At 40.8% G+C, this 16,521-nt stretch overlaps 1 protein-coding gene across 13 annotated transcripts in view; it reads right to left on the bottom strand.

Annotated features, from left to right (window-relative positions):
- RBPMS (RNA binding protein, mRNA processing factor) overlaps positions 1-16,521 on the bottom strand; it is a 173,333-nt gene that overhangs the window by 132,886 nt on the left and 23,926 nt on the right. For 6 of the 13 annotated variants that reach the window (XM_073902400.1, XM_073902404.1, XM_073902406.1 and 3 more), the window contains exons 1-2: positions 9,924-10,004; positions 9,482-9,517 (exon numbers count right to left, since the gene is read on the bottom strand). The exons of the other annotated variants lie outside the window; for them this stretch is intronic. In XM_073902400.1, coding sequence (XP_073758501.1) covers positions 9,482-9,517; positions 9,924-9,989 — 102 coding nt within the window. In that variant the 5' untranslated portion in view covers positions 9,990-10,004. Of the gene's footprint in view, positions 1-9,481; positions 9,518-9,923; positions 10,005-16,521 lie in introns of those variants that run through there. 13 annotated transcript variants of the gene reach the window in all.

Raw genomic sequence — 16,521 nt, 5'->3', positions numbered from 1 at the left:
TTCCCTGTATAAGGAGTAGGTTTATTATGTAGTTGGCCAACTAGGCAGAAATAGTACCACGCATGGAAGTCAGGGGAAGGTCTTAGGAATGTATAACCATTAGAACCGTCCATAGTAAAACAGGCTGCCTTGGAGCACAGAAAGTGCCTGGCACCAGGAAATGTTTAGAATTTCGGAAAAGTGAACAGACTTGAGGGAGAGACTGAAGTAATTACTTTTTTTGAACCTTGAAACATTTCCTGGTGCCAGGCGCTTTCTATGCTCCAAGGTAGCCCATTTTACTATAGACAATTATCTTCTTTAAAAGAAAAACGGGGATAAATAATTATTAGAAATTCCAAATAAGGATTCAAGAACATGTCGGAGAAATTGCTGTTCCCTCCCTGTATTTACCCATATTCCAAAAACAACTTTCTGTCTTGGATCAATATAGTGCTGATTTAAATAAGCTCACCTTAGGTTCTTTTTCTCTCAATGACTTACCTCTGAAACCTCTTCAAGATTATTCTTGATGTGGCATCTTTCCTGACTCATCATCACCCCCCCCAAACACATCCCCATTGGCTGCTGCCTCCGCCCTTTAAGCTCCCACTTATCTGTGCGTATCACCAACACAGTACTCTTGCTTCATAAGGATTATTGATATGAACGGAATTCTAAATTATAGCAAAGGCTTTTTTTTTTTTTTTAAAGATTTTATTTATTTGACAGAGAGAGAGACAGCGAGAGCAGGAACACAAGCAGGGGGAGTGGGAGAGGGAGAAGCAGGCTTCCTGCTGAGCAGAGGCCCAATGTGGGACTCGATCCCAGAACCCTGGGATCATGACCTGAGCCGAAGGCAGACGCTTAACGACTGAGCCACCCAGGCGCCCCTATAGCAAAGGCTTTGAACTTATAAAGTCATAGATCATAAAATACTAGTACTACTGATTACAAAGGTCTACAATACTTATGAAAGAGAATTAACCGAATCAGAAAGCAACACACCTTCAAAGGCCTCCAGAGAGCATGTATTCTAACTTAGCACCTTCCCAAGGAGTTAGCAACCACTTGGACCATATGGATATGCATCTTTGGAGATCTGTCCCTTAGAAAGGTGTTTTAGGACATTTTCCATTTTACAGCATTCAGTCTTGCTTAGACTATAAATTCCCTGAGGATGGAGAGGTTTTCCTTTCCTTGTCCCAGGACAGCCCTTAGTTGCTGGTTAAATGGAATTTCATAAACTGCTTGCCAGTAGAAAAAATTATACTTGGAGAACTAAACTGTGTGTGAAAGGATGGAGTTGTGCTTCCTATTTTTGCAAATATGGTAGAATCAAACACCAACTTCTTTTTCTGTTCTTCGTGGGCACAAAAGACCACTGACAGTAACTCCCTTAACCCCACTCTTGTAATAATCCTTGATACAACTAACTTCCTAAGAGTTGTGGAAGTTCAAAGATCCCAGTTCTATTACTAGACTTAATACCAATCACAGAATTTCAGAGTTAGAAGGTAACTTGGAGACCATCTAATGTAGCTCCCTCATTTTACTGCTTGGCAAGTAGTGACTTATTGATTCAGGACCCTAAGCAATTTTTTCACTTTTCCTTTTTTAAACTGCAAACAAAATAGAGGCTTGATCACCTCACAGAAGTCATTGCATTGGTGTAGGACCACCTAACATTCATGACTGCTCAGTCATTTCACTCTTGCAGTAACTCACACTTGGAAGGCATCACTTATAGAATATATGACAAGACTCATGTATACAATGACAAAAATCAGAACATGGGAATTTAGGTCAAGTCAATGCTTATAATGAGCCAACTGAGACACAACTACCAGGGCGCCTGGCTGGCTCAGTCAATAGAGCATCCAACTCTTGATCTCAGGGTCGTGAGTTCAAGCCCCACATTGGGCGTTGAGCCTACTTGAAAACAAAACTACCATTTCATGAACTCCTATGTACTAGACAGTTGATCCAATCCTATGCGTACACTAGCTCATGCAATCAGCCCAGTGATTCTTCCACTGCAAATATAATTATCCCTGGTTTACAAATGAGACACGTAAGGCTCATTTTACCCAAAGAAAAAGCCTCAAAGCAGAGTGTGGATTTAAACTCAACCCTGTCTGACTTCAGAACCTGTGCAACACTCTGTTGTGCTACCTTAAGTACTGTCTTATGGTTCCTCGAAACTGTTCCAGTTCTCTGGGATCACATTTCCAAATGTTTGGAAAGGCATCCACAAGAAGGGAGGTGATATGGTTCAGTGCAACAAGCAAGAGCCTACAAGCCAGGCCCACCAGAGTTAAGAGTCCTGGAACCATTACCAGGGCACACAGAATAAAGAGGTATTATGAGAAAATTAACAAGACAGATTTTAAGAAATGGAATATTAGAGTTATTCCTAAATCATTGCCCTTAAAATTCAGAGTATAATCCTCAGACAAAACCTGATCAATTATTCCAAACTATGTATGACAACCCTAGAAAGAGAAAACTCACCCTCCAAAAAAAGGGGGGGGTATTTTAAAATCCAAACACAGAGAACTCTGTATTTTACCTCCCGTGTAGGTGTTTATTTTGTTTCACAATTAAGTGGCCAATGGAAGAATAAGTTTTTTCAAAGTTCTGGAAAGTCATCTTCAATTAGGCCCGGAAAGAAATGGAATCTCTTTTAGTCATGACTCTTGTTTTCTTTGAAAGTTCATGTTTGGGTCAGCCAAGTTTTAAACGGTAAAATTATATTGCTGTGTTGTTAGTCAAGTTTGGGGGTGGGGTGGGGGTGAAGCCGCTAGCTATTTGGATCACTGTAGGACAGCTTATCTGGTTTCTATACTGAAAGAAGGGTCTGTCTATTCTTAGGCAAAAGACATCATCGTTTTAGAGGAGAAGCTTGCACTGGATCTCTATTGAATGATCCACATGGGAAGACTCAAGAAAAGTCTAGCTCTCCAAATAAAAGCTGTTTTCAGAGCGTGTGTGATTTTTCTTGGGTCAATGGAATGTCTAAGCTAAAGGGTTTTTCTTTTTGTTTTTTTCCTGTGTTGCAATTTAGCCAAATAAAAAAAATTGTGTAATGATTTTTCCTATTCCTTGCCTTATTATAACAATAAAGCAGTGAATAACAAATAATGAATTTAAACTATTGCTAAGTTATGAATGAGCCAGAAGCTGTACTTGCCTTTATTATAATAGCTATTACCCTGATTGTAGACTATTACTCATACAAACCTGCACACCACATTCTCACACTCTATTAACGAAACCCATCCGACTTTTACATTACCATCTTTTTTACCATAACTCTCTTCATGGATATGGCTGTTGCAGTCACAGGAAGTAAGGAAGTGGTTTGGTTGATAGGAAGGCGAAACAGACCAGTAACACAAGTTAAAGCAATAGTTTCGTGGGATGAAAACATTTCACTCCAGGAAGGAATTAAGTAGTCCCTGCTACAAACATTCTCAAGGGACACTGAAAGAAGTCCTGAGCACCTCTGTGGTCAGTACCAGGATCAGCAGAGGTTCAGGAAAGGATCTCCTGCTTAAGAATTAAAAAACAAAATGAAACAGAAAAAACAATGCAGAGCAGATGAGATGCAGGCAAAGGGTCTGCCGTTTTCCATCTAACCAAAGACTTGGAGCATCTCCTCAGACAGTGGGGATTAAAAAAAAAGGTTACTTTTTTATTGGAGAGAGTTTGAAGACCTATAGGATTTTCTGTCAAATTATGTTAACAAATAAGATTGGTTCTTAAAAAAAAAAAGTGATCTTTGGGAAGTTAAAACTCTTGATAACAACAGAACTGTATGCTCACTGATAAGTATACTGATAGGCACCATCATTGAAAGAGAGAAGAGATACAAGTTAATGGGAGTAGGCCTTGGTTCATTTTAGAACCACTTTTTTTAAAACTTTTATTTTAAATTTTTTTTAAAGATTTCATTGATTTATTTATTAGAGAGCGAGCGAACAAGAAACAGCATGAGAGGGAAGAGGGTCAGAGGGAGAAGCAGGCTCCCCACTGAGCCAGGATGTGGGACTCGATCCCAGGACCCCGGGATCATGACCTGAGCCTTCGAAGGCAGTCGCTTAACCAACTGAGCCACCCAGGTGCCCCAGAACCACTTTTAAATATTTATATATTAAAAATAAAAATCATACTCACAAATAATTACTTACCTATTGCATTTAATTATCTGCTTCACTTTTCATTGCTTTCACCTAAGAGCCTTATTAGTTGGTCTTTAAATTTTAGCCATCTACACAGTGCCTAGCACATGGTAAGCACTTAATATATCTTTTTAGAATAAATGAAGAGACAGGTATTTTTGAAATTCATCGCACTTTCATCCATATCTGAGACAATAAAGATGAGACAAAGGCTACAAATCTGGCCCACTAAAAATGATGTTACACTATCCATATATTCTCAAACACACACAAAAGGACTGCTGCACGGATTACCCCACCCTATCCAATTAATAACAGAGAGCTACTCAAACACAATTCTCTCCATATAGCCTTTAAATGCCAGTAATTTTTAAAAATGCTGTCACTATTTTATTTCTGTTCTTTGATATATTTTCTAATATACTTTGGGGGAGTGGATCAAAAATTAGTAACTCATTAAAAGATTGGTTTTCGGGGCGCCTGAGTGGCTCAGCTGGTTAAGTGCCTGCCTACCACTCAGGTCATGATCCCAGGGTCCTGGGATGGAGCCCCGCATGCATTCGGGCTCCCTGCTTAGCAGCGAGTCTGCTTCTCCCTCTGCCTCTGCCTGTCCTCTGCTTGTGCTCTCTCTTACTCTCTCTCAAAATCTTAAAAAAAGAAAAAAAAAAAAAGATTCATTTTCTAAGATCTGAAAAATGTGCCCCAAAAATACATTTAGGAATACACATAACGAAGCCTCTGCTTTCAGTTCTCAAACCCCTTGGTTCCACATGACAGCAGAGAATCATGACATGCAACTTGTTCCTTCTCTTACAGATACATTACAGGCATATAGCAGTAAGTAGGATTCTCTCCTACATCGTCAACAGTGGCAAAGGGACATATGTGATTTCACTTTTAAATTTGCCAAGTTTATGCATAAGTTCCATACAGTTACAACCTAAAGTGCTGTTTTAGAAATCAAAGTTACTAGGGGTAGGGCATTCAATTTATAAACTACTATGTAATTTCTTCTAAAGTACCCTCCCTCTTTCAATTTAAAAGGAATTTAGAAAGGGGCATCTGGGTGGCACAGTCGGTTAAGCGTCCAACTCTTGGTTTTGGCTCAGGTCATGATCTCAGGGTCATGGGATTGAGCCTCGCAGGCTCCATGCTCAGCGGGGAGTCTGCTTGAGAGTCTCTTCCTCTCCCTTTCCCCCCAACTCCTCCCCGCTTGCACTAAATCTTTAAAATAAAAATTTAAAGACACAAATTGACCGATTATCTTGAAAAAGGAGACAACAGACAAAAACGTATACCATTTTTTAAGAACATGGAAACCTGGAGAGAATAGTACAAAATTATTGGGCTGCTGAGCTTAGAAACTATGTAGAACAAGAAGCCAAAACATGAAAGGAGATGGCTGCAAGAAGTTGATAAAAGGGATCTTGCTGGGTGACTTGAGGGCCCGACTGCTTAAGGATGTATGGAGACCTACTGTAATTGGCTAAACTTTGATTACAAAATAAGATTATAGACTGTTTTTGTATTTCGGCACAAAAATTTGGGAACATGTATATCAATCATTGGATGGTATGGTTAAGGCTTCCAACACTGTCATTAACTTAATTGTTTTGCTTTTTTTTAAAAAGGAAAACTAAATACCCTTCCAGGAGGGCTGGATTTCACGGCTTCTAATTTAGGCAAAATTTAGTTTTGAAAGCACAAAGGAGATACTGCCTGGGGAATCCAGAAAGGCTTTCTAGGAGCCAGCTGTGTGCTTGAAGACAGCCAGGCACTCCTGCACAGAAAGTGGATACAAAGGCACCCCGATATGGCCCCCCCCCCCCAGGGCCATCCACGTGAATCCACATGAGGACTGATGGCACGGACCGGGCCCACATCCACAACACCATGTTAGATGGCATCGCACTCCATTTTTGGACCTCGGTTCCCTCATTTGTAAATGAAGAGGCTGGGCTAGTGAAATTCTTTCCAGTTCTAACATAGGATTATTACATTCATGACTTTAGCGGGATGCCTCTATCCTGCCCACAAAATAAAACACCCTTAGAGGAAAGAACTTTCAATGACCTTTTTCTTACCACCTTTCACTTGTCTTAAAAGCAGAAGCAAATGCGTTTGATTGCTTTTTATGGATTCCCACAGAACAGAGTTACCTGTGGGGGCTACACATGGCCGTGACCCCCTACACTTTCCAAAGCTTGCCAAGGCTGCTCCAAAAGTGACTTGAAAAACACCAGGTTTGAACACATTTAAACTGTGACAAAATAGTATGCACTGTATTTCCTTAAAAAAAAAAAAAAAGTTATAGTCCCATAGTACCTACTTCCAAATGGCTTAAAGCCCTCAAATAGAGGAGAGTTAACCTTAATACAAAGAGATGAATAGACTGTAGGGATGTATACTACACCAAGCCTCTTTGGGGCGCTTTACAAATGTTAGATTCATTTATCTGATCTACACTGGGATTTAAACTTGGAGAACACAGAATCTACTAAACTTCTGTAAGTCTAGTGTTACCTCCACTTATGCTGGATTATTTTTAAGAGTTTTTCCATTCACTCAATACTACTTAACATTATGATTAACTATCACAATGATTAGCACTTGAATATTTTGCCATGTGCCAGGCACGACACTATACATTGACTCCACCTTCCTCACCCCTCTCTCCCTCACAAGACTATAGCTGAGGAAACAGAGGCACAAGATGACTCAGTAACTTCATCACAAGGTCACAAAGTCTGGGTCTGAATCCTGGCAGCCTAACCCCACAGTCGACCTGTTTAAATGCTGGAAGGCAAGCCTATCTAGCACCTGACAATGCTGGGTGAGTAAAGATGATTAAGACAAGCACTTGGTTTACACATGGAAGATTCTGCCAAACATATAAAAAAAAATAATAATAATTACAACATGGATTGTGTGCTGTAACCCAGGCCTTTAAAAAAAGTCACTGTGGCAACAGAGGGAAGAGAGTGCCAGGGGAGAGCAGAAAGGCTTCCATTGAGCTGGGTACTGAAAGATGAGCAGGCATTCCTAGGGTGCAGGAAGAAGGGCAAGGCATTCTGGGTAGAGGACAGCATGTGCCAAGGTATATAAAGGTGAGTGAGCTCGGGGAATCCAGCGTGGCAGGAGGGGAAGGAAGGCAGGGCAGGACAGGGAGCTTTTACAGGCTAATTAACTGGACCCCTTTCAGCACTGGTTCCTGTCTGGCTGACAGGTGGCCAGAAAGCAGGGTCCACTTGACAGCTCTCTCCTACAGGGAAAGTATCTAGCAGGGTATGAGGTTTTTTCTTCTCTTCTGAGATTCCCTTCCCCAGGGTCCAGAAGACTCTAAAAACACAGATAGTCCTGGGGGTGCAAGCAAGAATATTAAGTGCAACAAACTAACCACTTAGCTGAATTTTGGAGCCAGGCAATCCAGGCAGAAGAGGGCACAGCCAGAAGAGAGGGTAGTAAATTGGCCCCCAGGATGAACTGCCATCAACTGGACAGCCTATGTGTGTAGCCCTTAAGGAGTCATGAGCACAATAGGGTTGAGTGTGTTTTCTGGGAAGATTACCTGTACGTTTCACCAGATTCTCCAAAGGATCAGTGGGCCGAAAAAACAATCACTGCTTTCAAGCAGGCTTTAGAGCCAGACCTCCACACAACTTCTAATACCTGGGGCAATCCTAAGGCACTTTAAGAAAAACCAACAAACAAAAACACCACTGCAAGCAAAATGAGAAAGCCCGCCCTCCTGGGCCTTACTTGAAACTCTGACAAACACGTTAGCTTCAGACTCTCTTCAAAAGGCCTTTCAGATCCGAGATCCTTATTGTTTGCCTAACATTGTTCAGGTCCTATTACGCAAGCCTACCACCAAATCAGAACCCCAGATGCTCAGGATTTACTGCTAAGACACAAACCCTCCAATATCTAATCTAATCTTCCTAAGGAAAACCTTCCCTCTAAATGGTGAGGACAGCTAAGAAATGCAAGAAGCCGGATCCACAGGCCAGGTACTTAATTAACTTCTCAACTAATATTTAAAAGAAAACTTAAAAATAAACCACACTTCACTGAAACTCACTTTAATTTTCTACCTCAAGATTAAAAGGATGGCTGCCTCCTGAGGAATAATCACCACCCTGGAGTCTGAACACAAGAACCCTTATTTCCAGGTTGGCAATTTGGCCCCCCGGGGGAACACAAACAGCCAACCCAACATCTGTCATCACCATCACATGACATCACACGTCACCGGCATTTCAACATGTAATTCTCCTGCTGTTAGAATTCACTCTGTTGCTGTTCAACTCCAAGCCGCCATCTGTAAAGCAGTCCATGGTCAAGGCAATCAATATAAGCGACGTTATCATGAAAGAGACAGAAAGAGAGAAGCCTTTGTGTGCCTGGCATGGTAGGGAGCAGAGTGGTGGTGAAGAACACCAGTGCCGGAGTCAACAGCAGCCCAGGTTCAAATGCCGGCCTTATCATGAAGTGGTGCGAGCTCAGGCAAGTTACTTTACCCTCTCGATGATGTCCTCAGGTAGACAATGAGAATCCTAGCTGTGCTTCATTTGATAAGATGGTCAGGAGAACTCAGTAACTTGATGTTTGTAAAAATGTTTAGAACAGTGTCTGGAACCTAGTTCGTATTTGATAAATACACTAAATCTTACCAAAATTCCTTAGCTAAGGGAACTAGCTATTTCAACAAAACGGGAGAAAGAAGGCATGTTCAGTAAACAGGCACATATCCAGAGTTAATTTAACATTCAATGTGAAATAAAACACCAAAAAATAGTCACCGCAGGTAAATAACTGTCAATGGAAAGAAAAGTATTTTAAAGTTGGGAAACCAAAACTAAAGAGACATTTATTGATCTCCTAGCACACGTTACATCACCACGCTGGATGTTAGGGATAAAGAAATTAAAGTCATATATATCTTTAGATCACAGGAGCAGAGAATACTGACAGAGTAAGACTCATGCTCACATACACTGCAGTACATTGAGGAATGTAGTAGCCTTAACTTCTGAAGGATAGAAATTTCTAAAGTAATAATGGAGTAAAGCATTACTATTTAATAACAGGCTAATGCTACTGTTGTACTTTCTCTGGGAAAATACAGGAGGGTCAAAGATTTTGGAAGCGGAACAGCCACAGTTCCAAGGACAGGGGGCACAATGTAATCATTATTATAGCATAAATTGCTACTCTTTTTGCCATGCCTTAACGTTTACTGTAAAGTAAAAATAAGAGCTTCCTTTCTAGATCAAATTCTGTGCCAGACACTGGGCCACATGTTTTGTATACATTACCTTATGATTCCATGAAGTAGGCATTATCTTCATTCTCTTCAAGAGAGATGGAAACTAAGGTTTAGAGAGGTTAAAAGTCACCAGCCAGCAAGCATAACAGACTCTTAACCTAGTTATGAATCCAACATAACCATGTACTTTAAGTATCGGATTTATAATTTTGACACACAAGGTCACAAAATCTGGGCTTCTTGACCGATTTCTCAATAACCTGACCTCATCCACTTTTCAATGCTATAACCCCTTTCCAGGTAGCTGTGAACGAGCTGAACACGTTAAATCCTAATGGGGCATGCTCTATAATTATTGCTACAATCCGCATACAACCCTATGCTGTAGATTGTTATTCCCAATTTACACGGGAAGAACTAGCCTCAAAGAAATTAAGTAGCTTGCCCAAGATAACACAGCTAATAAAGGACAGCCAGAATAGGAAACTTGCCTTCAAAACCTGCACTGGCTGACTCCCGAGCTCAAAGCCATGTGAAACCATGGAAAGGAAGCTCATCTCAATTTTCTAAATGCAGCTCCAGTGGAAACTCTTTACCCTCATGCCATTCTTCTCAACTGACCCGTGTTGACTCTGCCCCTGAAAACCTAAACTAAGATATTCCCTTTCTGGGAAGTCCCTCACTCCTCGACCAATCTATGCCACCGATTTTGTGGTCCTAATGGGCACCAGTGGGCCAAAGATAGAAGCAAAAATAAAGAACAAAAAAAAAAAAAAAAAAAAAAGGAAAGAAAAAAGGGAGAAAGTGTAGAGAGGAAATGGAAGAAGGGGGCCCTTCAGGCTTTCCCTCCCCATGAAGCCTCGCCCACACCGGAGAACCCCTCCCAGGCTTCCCCCAGCACACCAGTCCTCACTGGTCCTCTCACGGGTCGCTAGGCAACCAAAGGCAACATACACAAAGGGCAGAGAGGTCCCAAGTGCTGCCCTGCCGGTCTTCAAATTAAAGCGGAACTGGTGACCTACAAATACCCGCAAGGTGATAGAACACATGAACAGATAAGGGACACAGACGGCAGAGGTTTGAGAGTCTGGATCTCTAGGCACAGTGAGAAGAGAGAGAACCCTGGTGGACAGAGAACAGGAAGGCTGGGAAGCCAGAAAGCGAAGCTCAGGGCAACTCAGTATCCAGGATAAAAAGGCCACAAGGGAGGCTGAACAGCTCTTACTACAGCAGCCCCTGAGGTCCAGGGCATGGGATCGTAACAGACATTTCAACTGCTCACTGCTCGCAGGCCTCTGAGCCAGGTCCTGGTTCCAAGCCCGACTTTCAACAGTTGAGCAGATAAGTTACCTCTACAAAATGAACTGGGAATTAGAAAGGGCTCACTGCAGCAAATAGTATTCCCTGCGGTGCTGAGTTCACCCAGCAAACAGTAGACAGAAACAAATAACTGAAAATGTAACTTTGTTTCAGCAAAACACATCCATTCGATACCATTATGAACTTGTGATCTTCCCATTTTTTTTTTCAAGATCTTATTTACTTGACAGAGAGAGACACAGCAAGAGAGAGAGAACACAAGCAGAGTGGGAGAGGGGGAAGCAGGCTTCCCGCGGAGCAGGGAGCCCGAAGCAGGGCTCGACCCCAGGACCCTGGGATCATGACCTGAGCCAAAGGCAGACGCTTAACGACTGAGCCACCCAGGTGCCACCCCATTTCTTTTTTAAAGAAGGTGCGTTTTTTATTTCTCCTATGACTTCTGGGGGATGTGTTTACATAAGAAAAGTGAAGACAATGAGCCCAAGTGGAAGGATTTCCAAGATCTACCCTCAGATAGGACTAAATTCATTCAGAAACATACACAGGGGTTTCTTTTTGTACAGTAAGTTCCTCCAAAAGGAAGTGCCATGGAGCACTCGTGCCTCAACAAAGCCTAGATTTGTGTATAAAACAACAGCGAATAATCCTACACATCCCAAGCCCAAATGCTACCACTGCTTCTAAGAATTTTTCTTCAATCTCCCACCCAGAGATAACTTTTTTTAATCGGTTATAGCAGTTAGTCTTTTCTAACTGTTTAATACTTTCCACACAGCCCATAAGTTGTCCAGACAGCACTGCACATAGTAGGTATGCACAAATTTTCTCAAAAAATTATCTATGATGTCGTGCTTTCAAATTCAAGAATACCAAATGGAGTATATGGAGGACATGTGTACTTCAAGGAATCCTTAATGGCTAACACATATGCGCGCGCGTGCATGCACGCACACACACACAAATTGGAGGATTCATGAAAACATCGCCTGAAAGAGGAAGCCAAATAATGCCTACAACTTCTTTAAGAAACATACTTTGAAAATGATTGCTGCAGATGTGCCTGTCCAGAACTAAAGTTAAATTAGCCTGGTAGCTGCTGTCTGGTGATAACTTTCTTCGGGCCAGGAAGTTGGTGAGTATGTGATTAGACATGTTTCCGCCCTTAGCTCCACCCTAGATGCTATCAGTTCACTAACAGAAGGTTCTGCAGCTGACTAGCTCATACCACCCTCAAAAAAAAAAAAAAAAAAAAACTATGAAAAACAAAACAAACCGTGCCAAATTTTCACACAATTTAAACCCTAAATCCCCTCCCATGTGTATACTTTTTATTCATCTTCACAACATCCACAAATTTAAAGCACAAAAGGAAAAGAAGTTAAAATTGGCCATTTTCTTGACTTCAAACTTTTAACTCACAATATCAATAAAATATCAACTAACCTGTCAACTGATTCCAAGTTTCTAACGCATTCCTACCTACTGTTCCTAGATAAGCCCCAGGACTCTCTTCACCTTCCACCTATGAACTATTTGGCTACATTCACAGAGAAGATGCCAGAATATGAAACACACAAGGACTTGGCAGCTTTGCACAAGTGTTTTCCTTTTCTAACCTACCTCTATTCAAGCTTGGTCGAAGTCCCTAAGTTGATTCCTTGAGTGCGTAATTTTCCCAAAACACATTGTCTTTTAGAAATCCCCAAATAGAGTTTTCCTAAAAGTTAGACTCACGATCAGTTCAGAAACTGAAATACTTTTGGACTTCATGAAAAATGTCCCTATCTACCTCTATGACCTTAAGCCAATCATTTCATACCTTTCTAGCCTTCAATTTCCTCAATTAGTGATTTTATACTATCTTAAAACTAATTTTTAACCTTTTGAGTTGGGCTTTGATATCTGGTGAAGAAAGTCCTCCTTCATAGTTCTTTTTCAAACTTTCCTTGGCTTTATATACATTTATTAAGACCACCTGAACTTCAGAACTAGTTTGTCAACTTCTTTTAAAAATACTTTGAAAATTTTACTGGACTTGTATTTAATTTGCAAATTAATTTGCAAGAAATGGACTTTATAATACCCACCCAAGGGTATAGTCTTTATTTTCATTTACTCAGGTCTTTTAAGTCCTTCAGAATACAGTATTCTTCAGGTAGTTCTTGCAGATTTGTTTTTACTGCTATCAAGAATACTATCTTTTTCATTATGTTTTCTAAACTAATTATGCTGGTACACTGCTTTCCTGTGCTGGTGTGTTTAAAAAAAAAAAAAAGGCACTGTGATTTTGTGTTTATCTTGTTGGCCACCTTACTAAAGTTTGTTATTAGTTCTAGTTTTGGTTTTTTTTCCCAATTGATAATCTTGGATTTTTAACACATAGTCACAATGACAGCAACAATGACAATCGGGCCTATCCTTGAAAGACAAAAAAAAAAATTTAGGGAAAATATTTCTAAAAATACATATATTAGACAATGTTTACAATAAAGACCACCTAAGAATCAATAGACAACTAATAGAAAAAAGGAATTTCAATAAACCAAACTGTTTAAAAGACTAAAAACTGGTGAACACATTAAAATCATAACCTCATAGGGGAGCCCGGATGGCTCAGTTGGTTGAATGTCTGCCTTCAGCTCGAGTCATGATCCCAAGGTCCTGGGATGGAGCCCCACGTTAGGCTCCCTGCTCAGTGGGAGGCCTGTTTTCTCCCTCTCCCTCTGCCTGCCGCTCCCCTTGCTTGTGTTCTGTGTCAAATAAATAAAAATTTTTTTTTTTAGATTTATTTATTTGAGAGAGAGGATGAGATAGAGCATGAGGGGGGGGAGGGTCAGAGGGAGAAGCAGACTCGTGCTGAGCAGGGAGCCCGATGTGGGACTCAATCCAGGGACTCCACGATCATGACCTGAGCCGAAGGCAGTCGCCCAACCAACTGAGCCACCTAGGCACCCTCAAATAAAATCTTAAAAAAATCATAACCTCATTAATAAAAATACAAATTAAAATAACAAAATACCTTCTTTCAGCCAATGACTGCCAAGTAAAATAGATAATATCTAATGTTGGAAAGCATATCAAAAAATGAACACTCCAGATGGGATTACAAATTGGTAAGTCTTTTTACAGGGCAATTCAGCATCATCAAAAAATTAAATGCACATACTCTCTTCCAGAAACTCCACTTCTAGGAATCTTTACATTATACTCGGGTTCTAGAGTTAAAGGGTAAGTTATACAATGCCTTATGGTAAAAAACAAAACAAAAAAACCTTAATGATCCTATAAACTGTTCAAGTATATGTAGTTCAGGAATTCAAATATGCTTAATATACATAAATATAAATTACATTTACCAATGTACATATATCCTAAAGAACAGACAAAATTTTGTTTATTTATTTGAAAAATAGAGAGAGAGAGAATCCTCCATGCCCAGGGCTGAGCCCGAGGAGAGGCTCAGTATCATGACTCTGAGACCATGACCTGAGCTGAAATCAAGAGTTGGATGCTTAAATGACTGAGCCACCCAGGTGCCCCTAAAATTTTACAGTTTTAATTATATAAGAGTACATATGGTTTAATTCTAACAAGTCAAATGCATAAAATGCAACTTTACTGCTTTATCAGAAATACCAGCACACCTGTTTCTATATGCAAAGAAGCTTCTTGCAATATCATTAAGTAACAGCAAAAACACTGAAAATAATTCAGATGTCAGTCAGCAGGAAATAAAATATATTACTGTACATCTCAACAATATAATACTATACAGTCCTATACAGCTATTAAAAAGAATAAGCTAAAAAAAAAATAAGCTACTGCTATATATTCTGACATGGAAGATTTAAGATCTATTGTCAAGTTAAAATGGAACAAATCACGTACTGCATGTTGCAAAACATTTTCATCTGTATCTAAGTGCACAGAAAGATGCATATTAAGCCATTAACTGATTACACTTCTGGAACAAGATGAGGGTGGGAGACTGAGGAGAATATTACATTATTTGCTGCAAGGACTTCTGTATTTTTATACCTCAAAAATTACGAGTACTTATTACTTTGTAATTTTTTTTAACAGAAAAATGAGGGGCCATGGTATTTATGGTTCTTTGCAACTTTCTAAGTTTATGAAAAACAGGTGTTCTGAGGAGTCTCCATGTCGATTTCAGCTACAGATAATCCGTTATCTGGGAGTGAGTAGTGAAGATTCATTGTGCCGTGCACAGACAGCAAAAAAAAAAAAAAAAAAAAAAAAACAGAGCTGCCATCCAACAATTCCAAACATTCTGGTAAACACTTAAATACCCAGTGTTTTGTGTCTATATGAAAGTAAACTAAACATTTTAGCAGATTTTTTCAGTGATCACAAACACAAAAGATTTTATCGTATTCTTAGAAGGTAAAAAGATCTATGTGTTCCCTTGAAGAACAAGCTTCCCCCACCAAAAGAACAATAAATGGAAAACATCAAGAGGGCAGAGTGAGGGTAAAAAGAATGAGAGCGAAGAACATTCTATTTCCTAGGGATTAACATTTACACAAACACTGACTACAGTAATGGAGGGTCTTTTCCATCCTTTATCATTTTGTTTAGTTTATCTGGACGATGATGCAAAACAAACCCAAAATGAAGCAGGGGACATGGCTACTATCTATGCAACTCTTCCAACTCATAAGTCACCAGGATATCCAGACACCACTCTTGTGTCCTGGCTCACAGGGATTTCCCAACTCTGAAAATCCCACATTGCAATGTAACAGGACTTGAAATCTTACAAAAGGGATTCACTGTGTTAAAGTCGGGCCCTAGACACAGTCATCTTAAGCATGAAACACACAACCCAGCTGACAAACCCCAGAAGCACAGATTTTAGATGAAGAAATCCGATGTTCTTCTCTCTGTGCAATGTGCTTCACCCATGGTTCTCTCAAGGAGCCAATCCTCAAAGTCTGGTGGCAAAGCAAGCTGAAATACTGCAGGACTCCCACATGCCAAACACGGAGCAAGGCATGGTGTGTCCGCGCACCGCCATCTAATGTACCCAGCAGTTAACCGCATGGTTCTGGCCCAGGTTTTCCCCAAGACCAAGCCCTGACATCCTCCTAGCCAAGCCCACGCCCAGGTCTGTCTCTCCCCACCTCCTTTAGCCTGTTCCCAGAACCTGGTGTCCGACACGGTAAATGATACAGATGCTTGGAGAAGTGAACGAAGCTCAGAAGGACGAAAGCAGAATTCTCCAGGAAAAAGTCCTGCAGAGGAGGCTATCTGGCAAGGGGGCCAGTGAAAAGGTTTTAAGCAGGATCAGAGAGCACACTTCCATTTTTTGAAAGGTTACCCTGACTGTCCTGAAGAGCAAGGACTATGGGGAGGCGCAGCAGGTATGGCAGTATGCAAAGTTCCGCTGGTCACCTGAGTAGGAGGGTAAGGGGAAAGGATGGAGAGACGTCAACAGATTGGAGATTTGAGGGAGGCAGAACTGATTTTGGTGAGGGACTAGTTACAGAGGGAGATGGAAGATGGGCACCTGGGTGAAGGGGGACAGATGTGGAACACAGGAGGTTTGGGGGTGAGGATAATGACATCAGTTACTGGATGTGTGAAGTTCATTACGGTGTATGGAAGACATCCAATTGGACATGATGCAGATGCTTGGATATCTGAATCTGAAGCTCAGGGCAGAACTCTGGGAGGACAAAGGACATCCTCCACGGGCATGCAGGATAAGAAGAAATGAAGACACAGGACAGAGGTTCTAAGGTATAC

This window comes from Callorhinus ursinus, unplaced genomic scaffold (assembly GCF_003265705.2).
Source record: "Callorhinus ursinus isolate GAN/ISIS: 27379988/994484 unplaced genomic scaffold, GSC_fseal_2.0 scaffold17, whole genome shotgun sequence".
In the NCBI taxonomy this organism is placed as follows: Eukaryota; Metazoa; Chordata; class Mammalia; order Carnivora; family Otariidae; genus Callorhinus; species Callorhinus ursinus.
The sequence above is the reverse complement of the archived record's forward strand: the minus strand, read 5'-3'. Positions and strand labels throughout refer to the sequence as shown.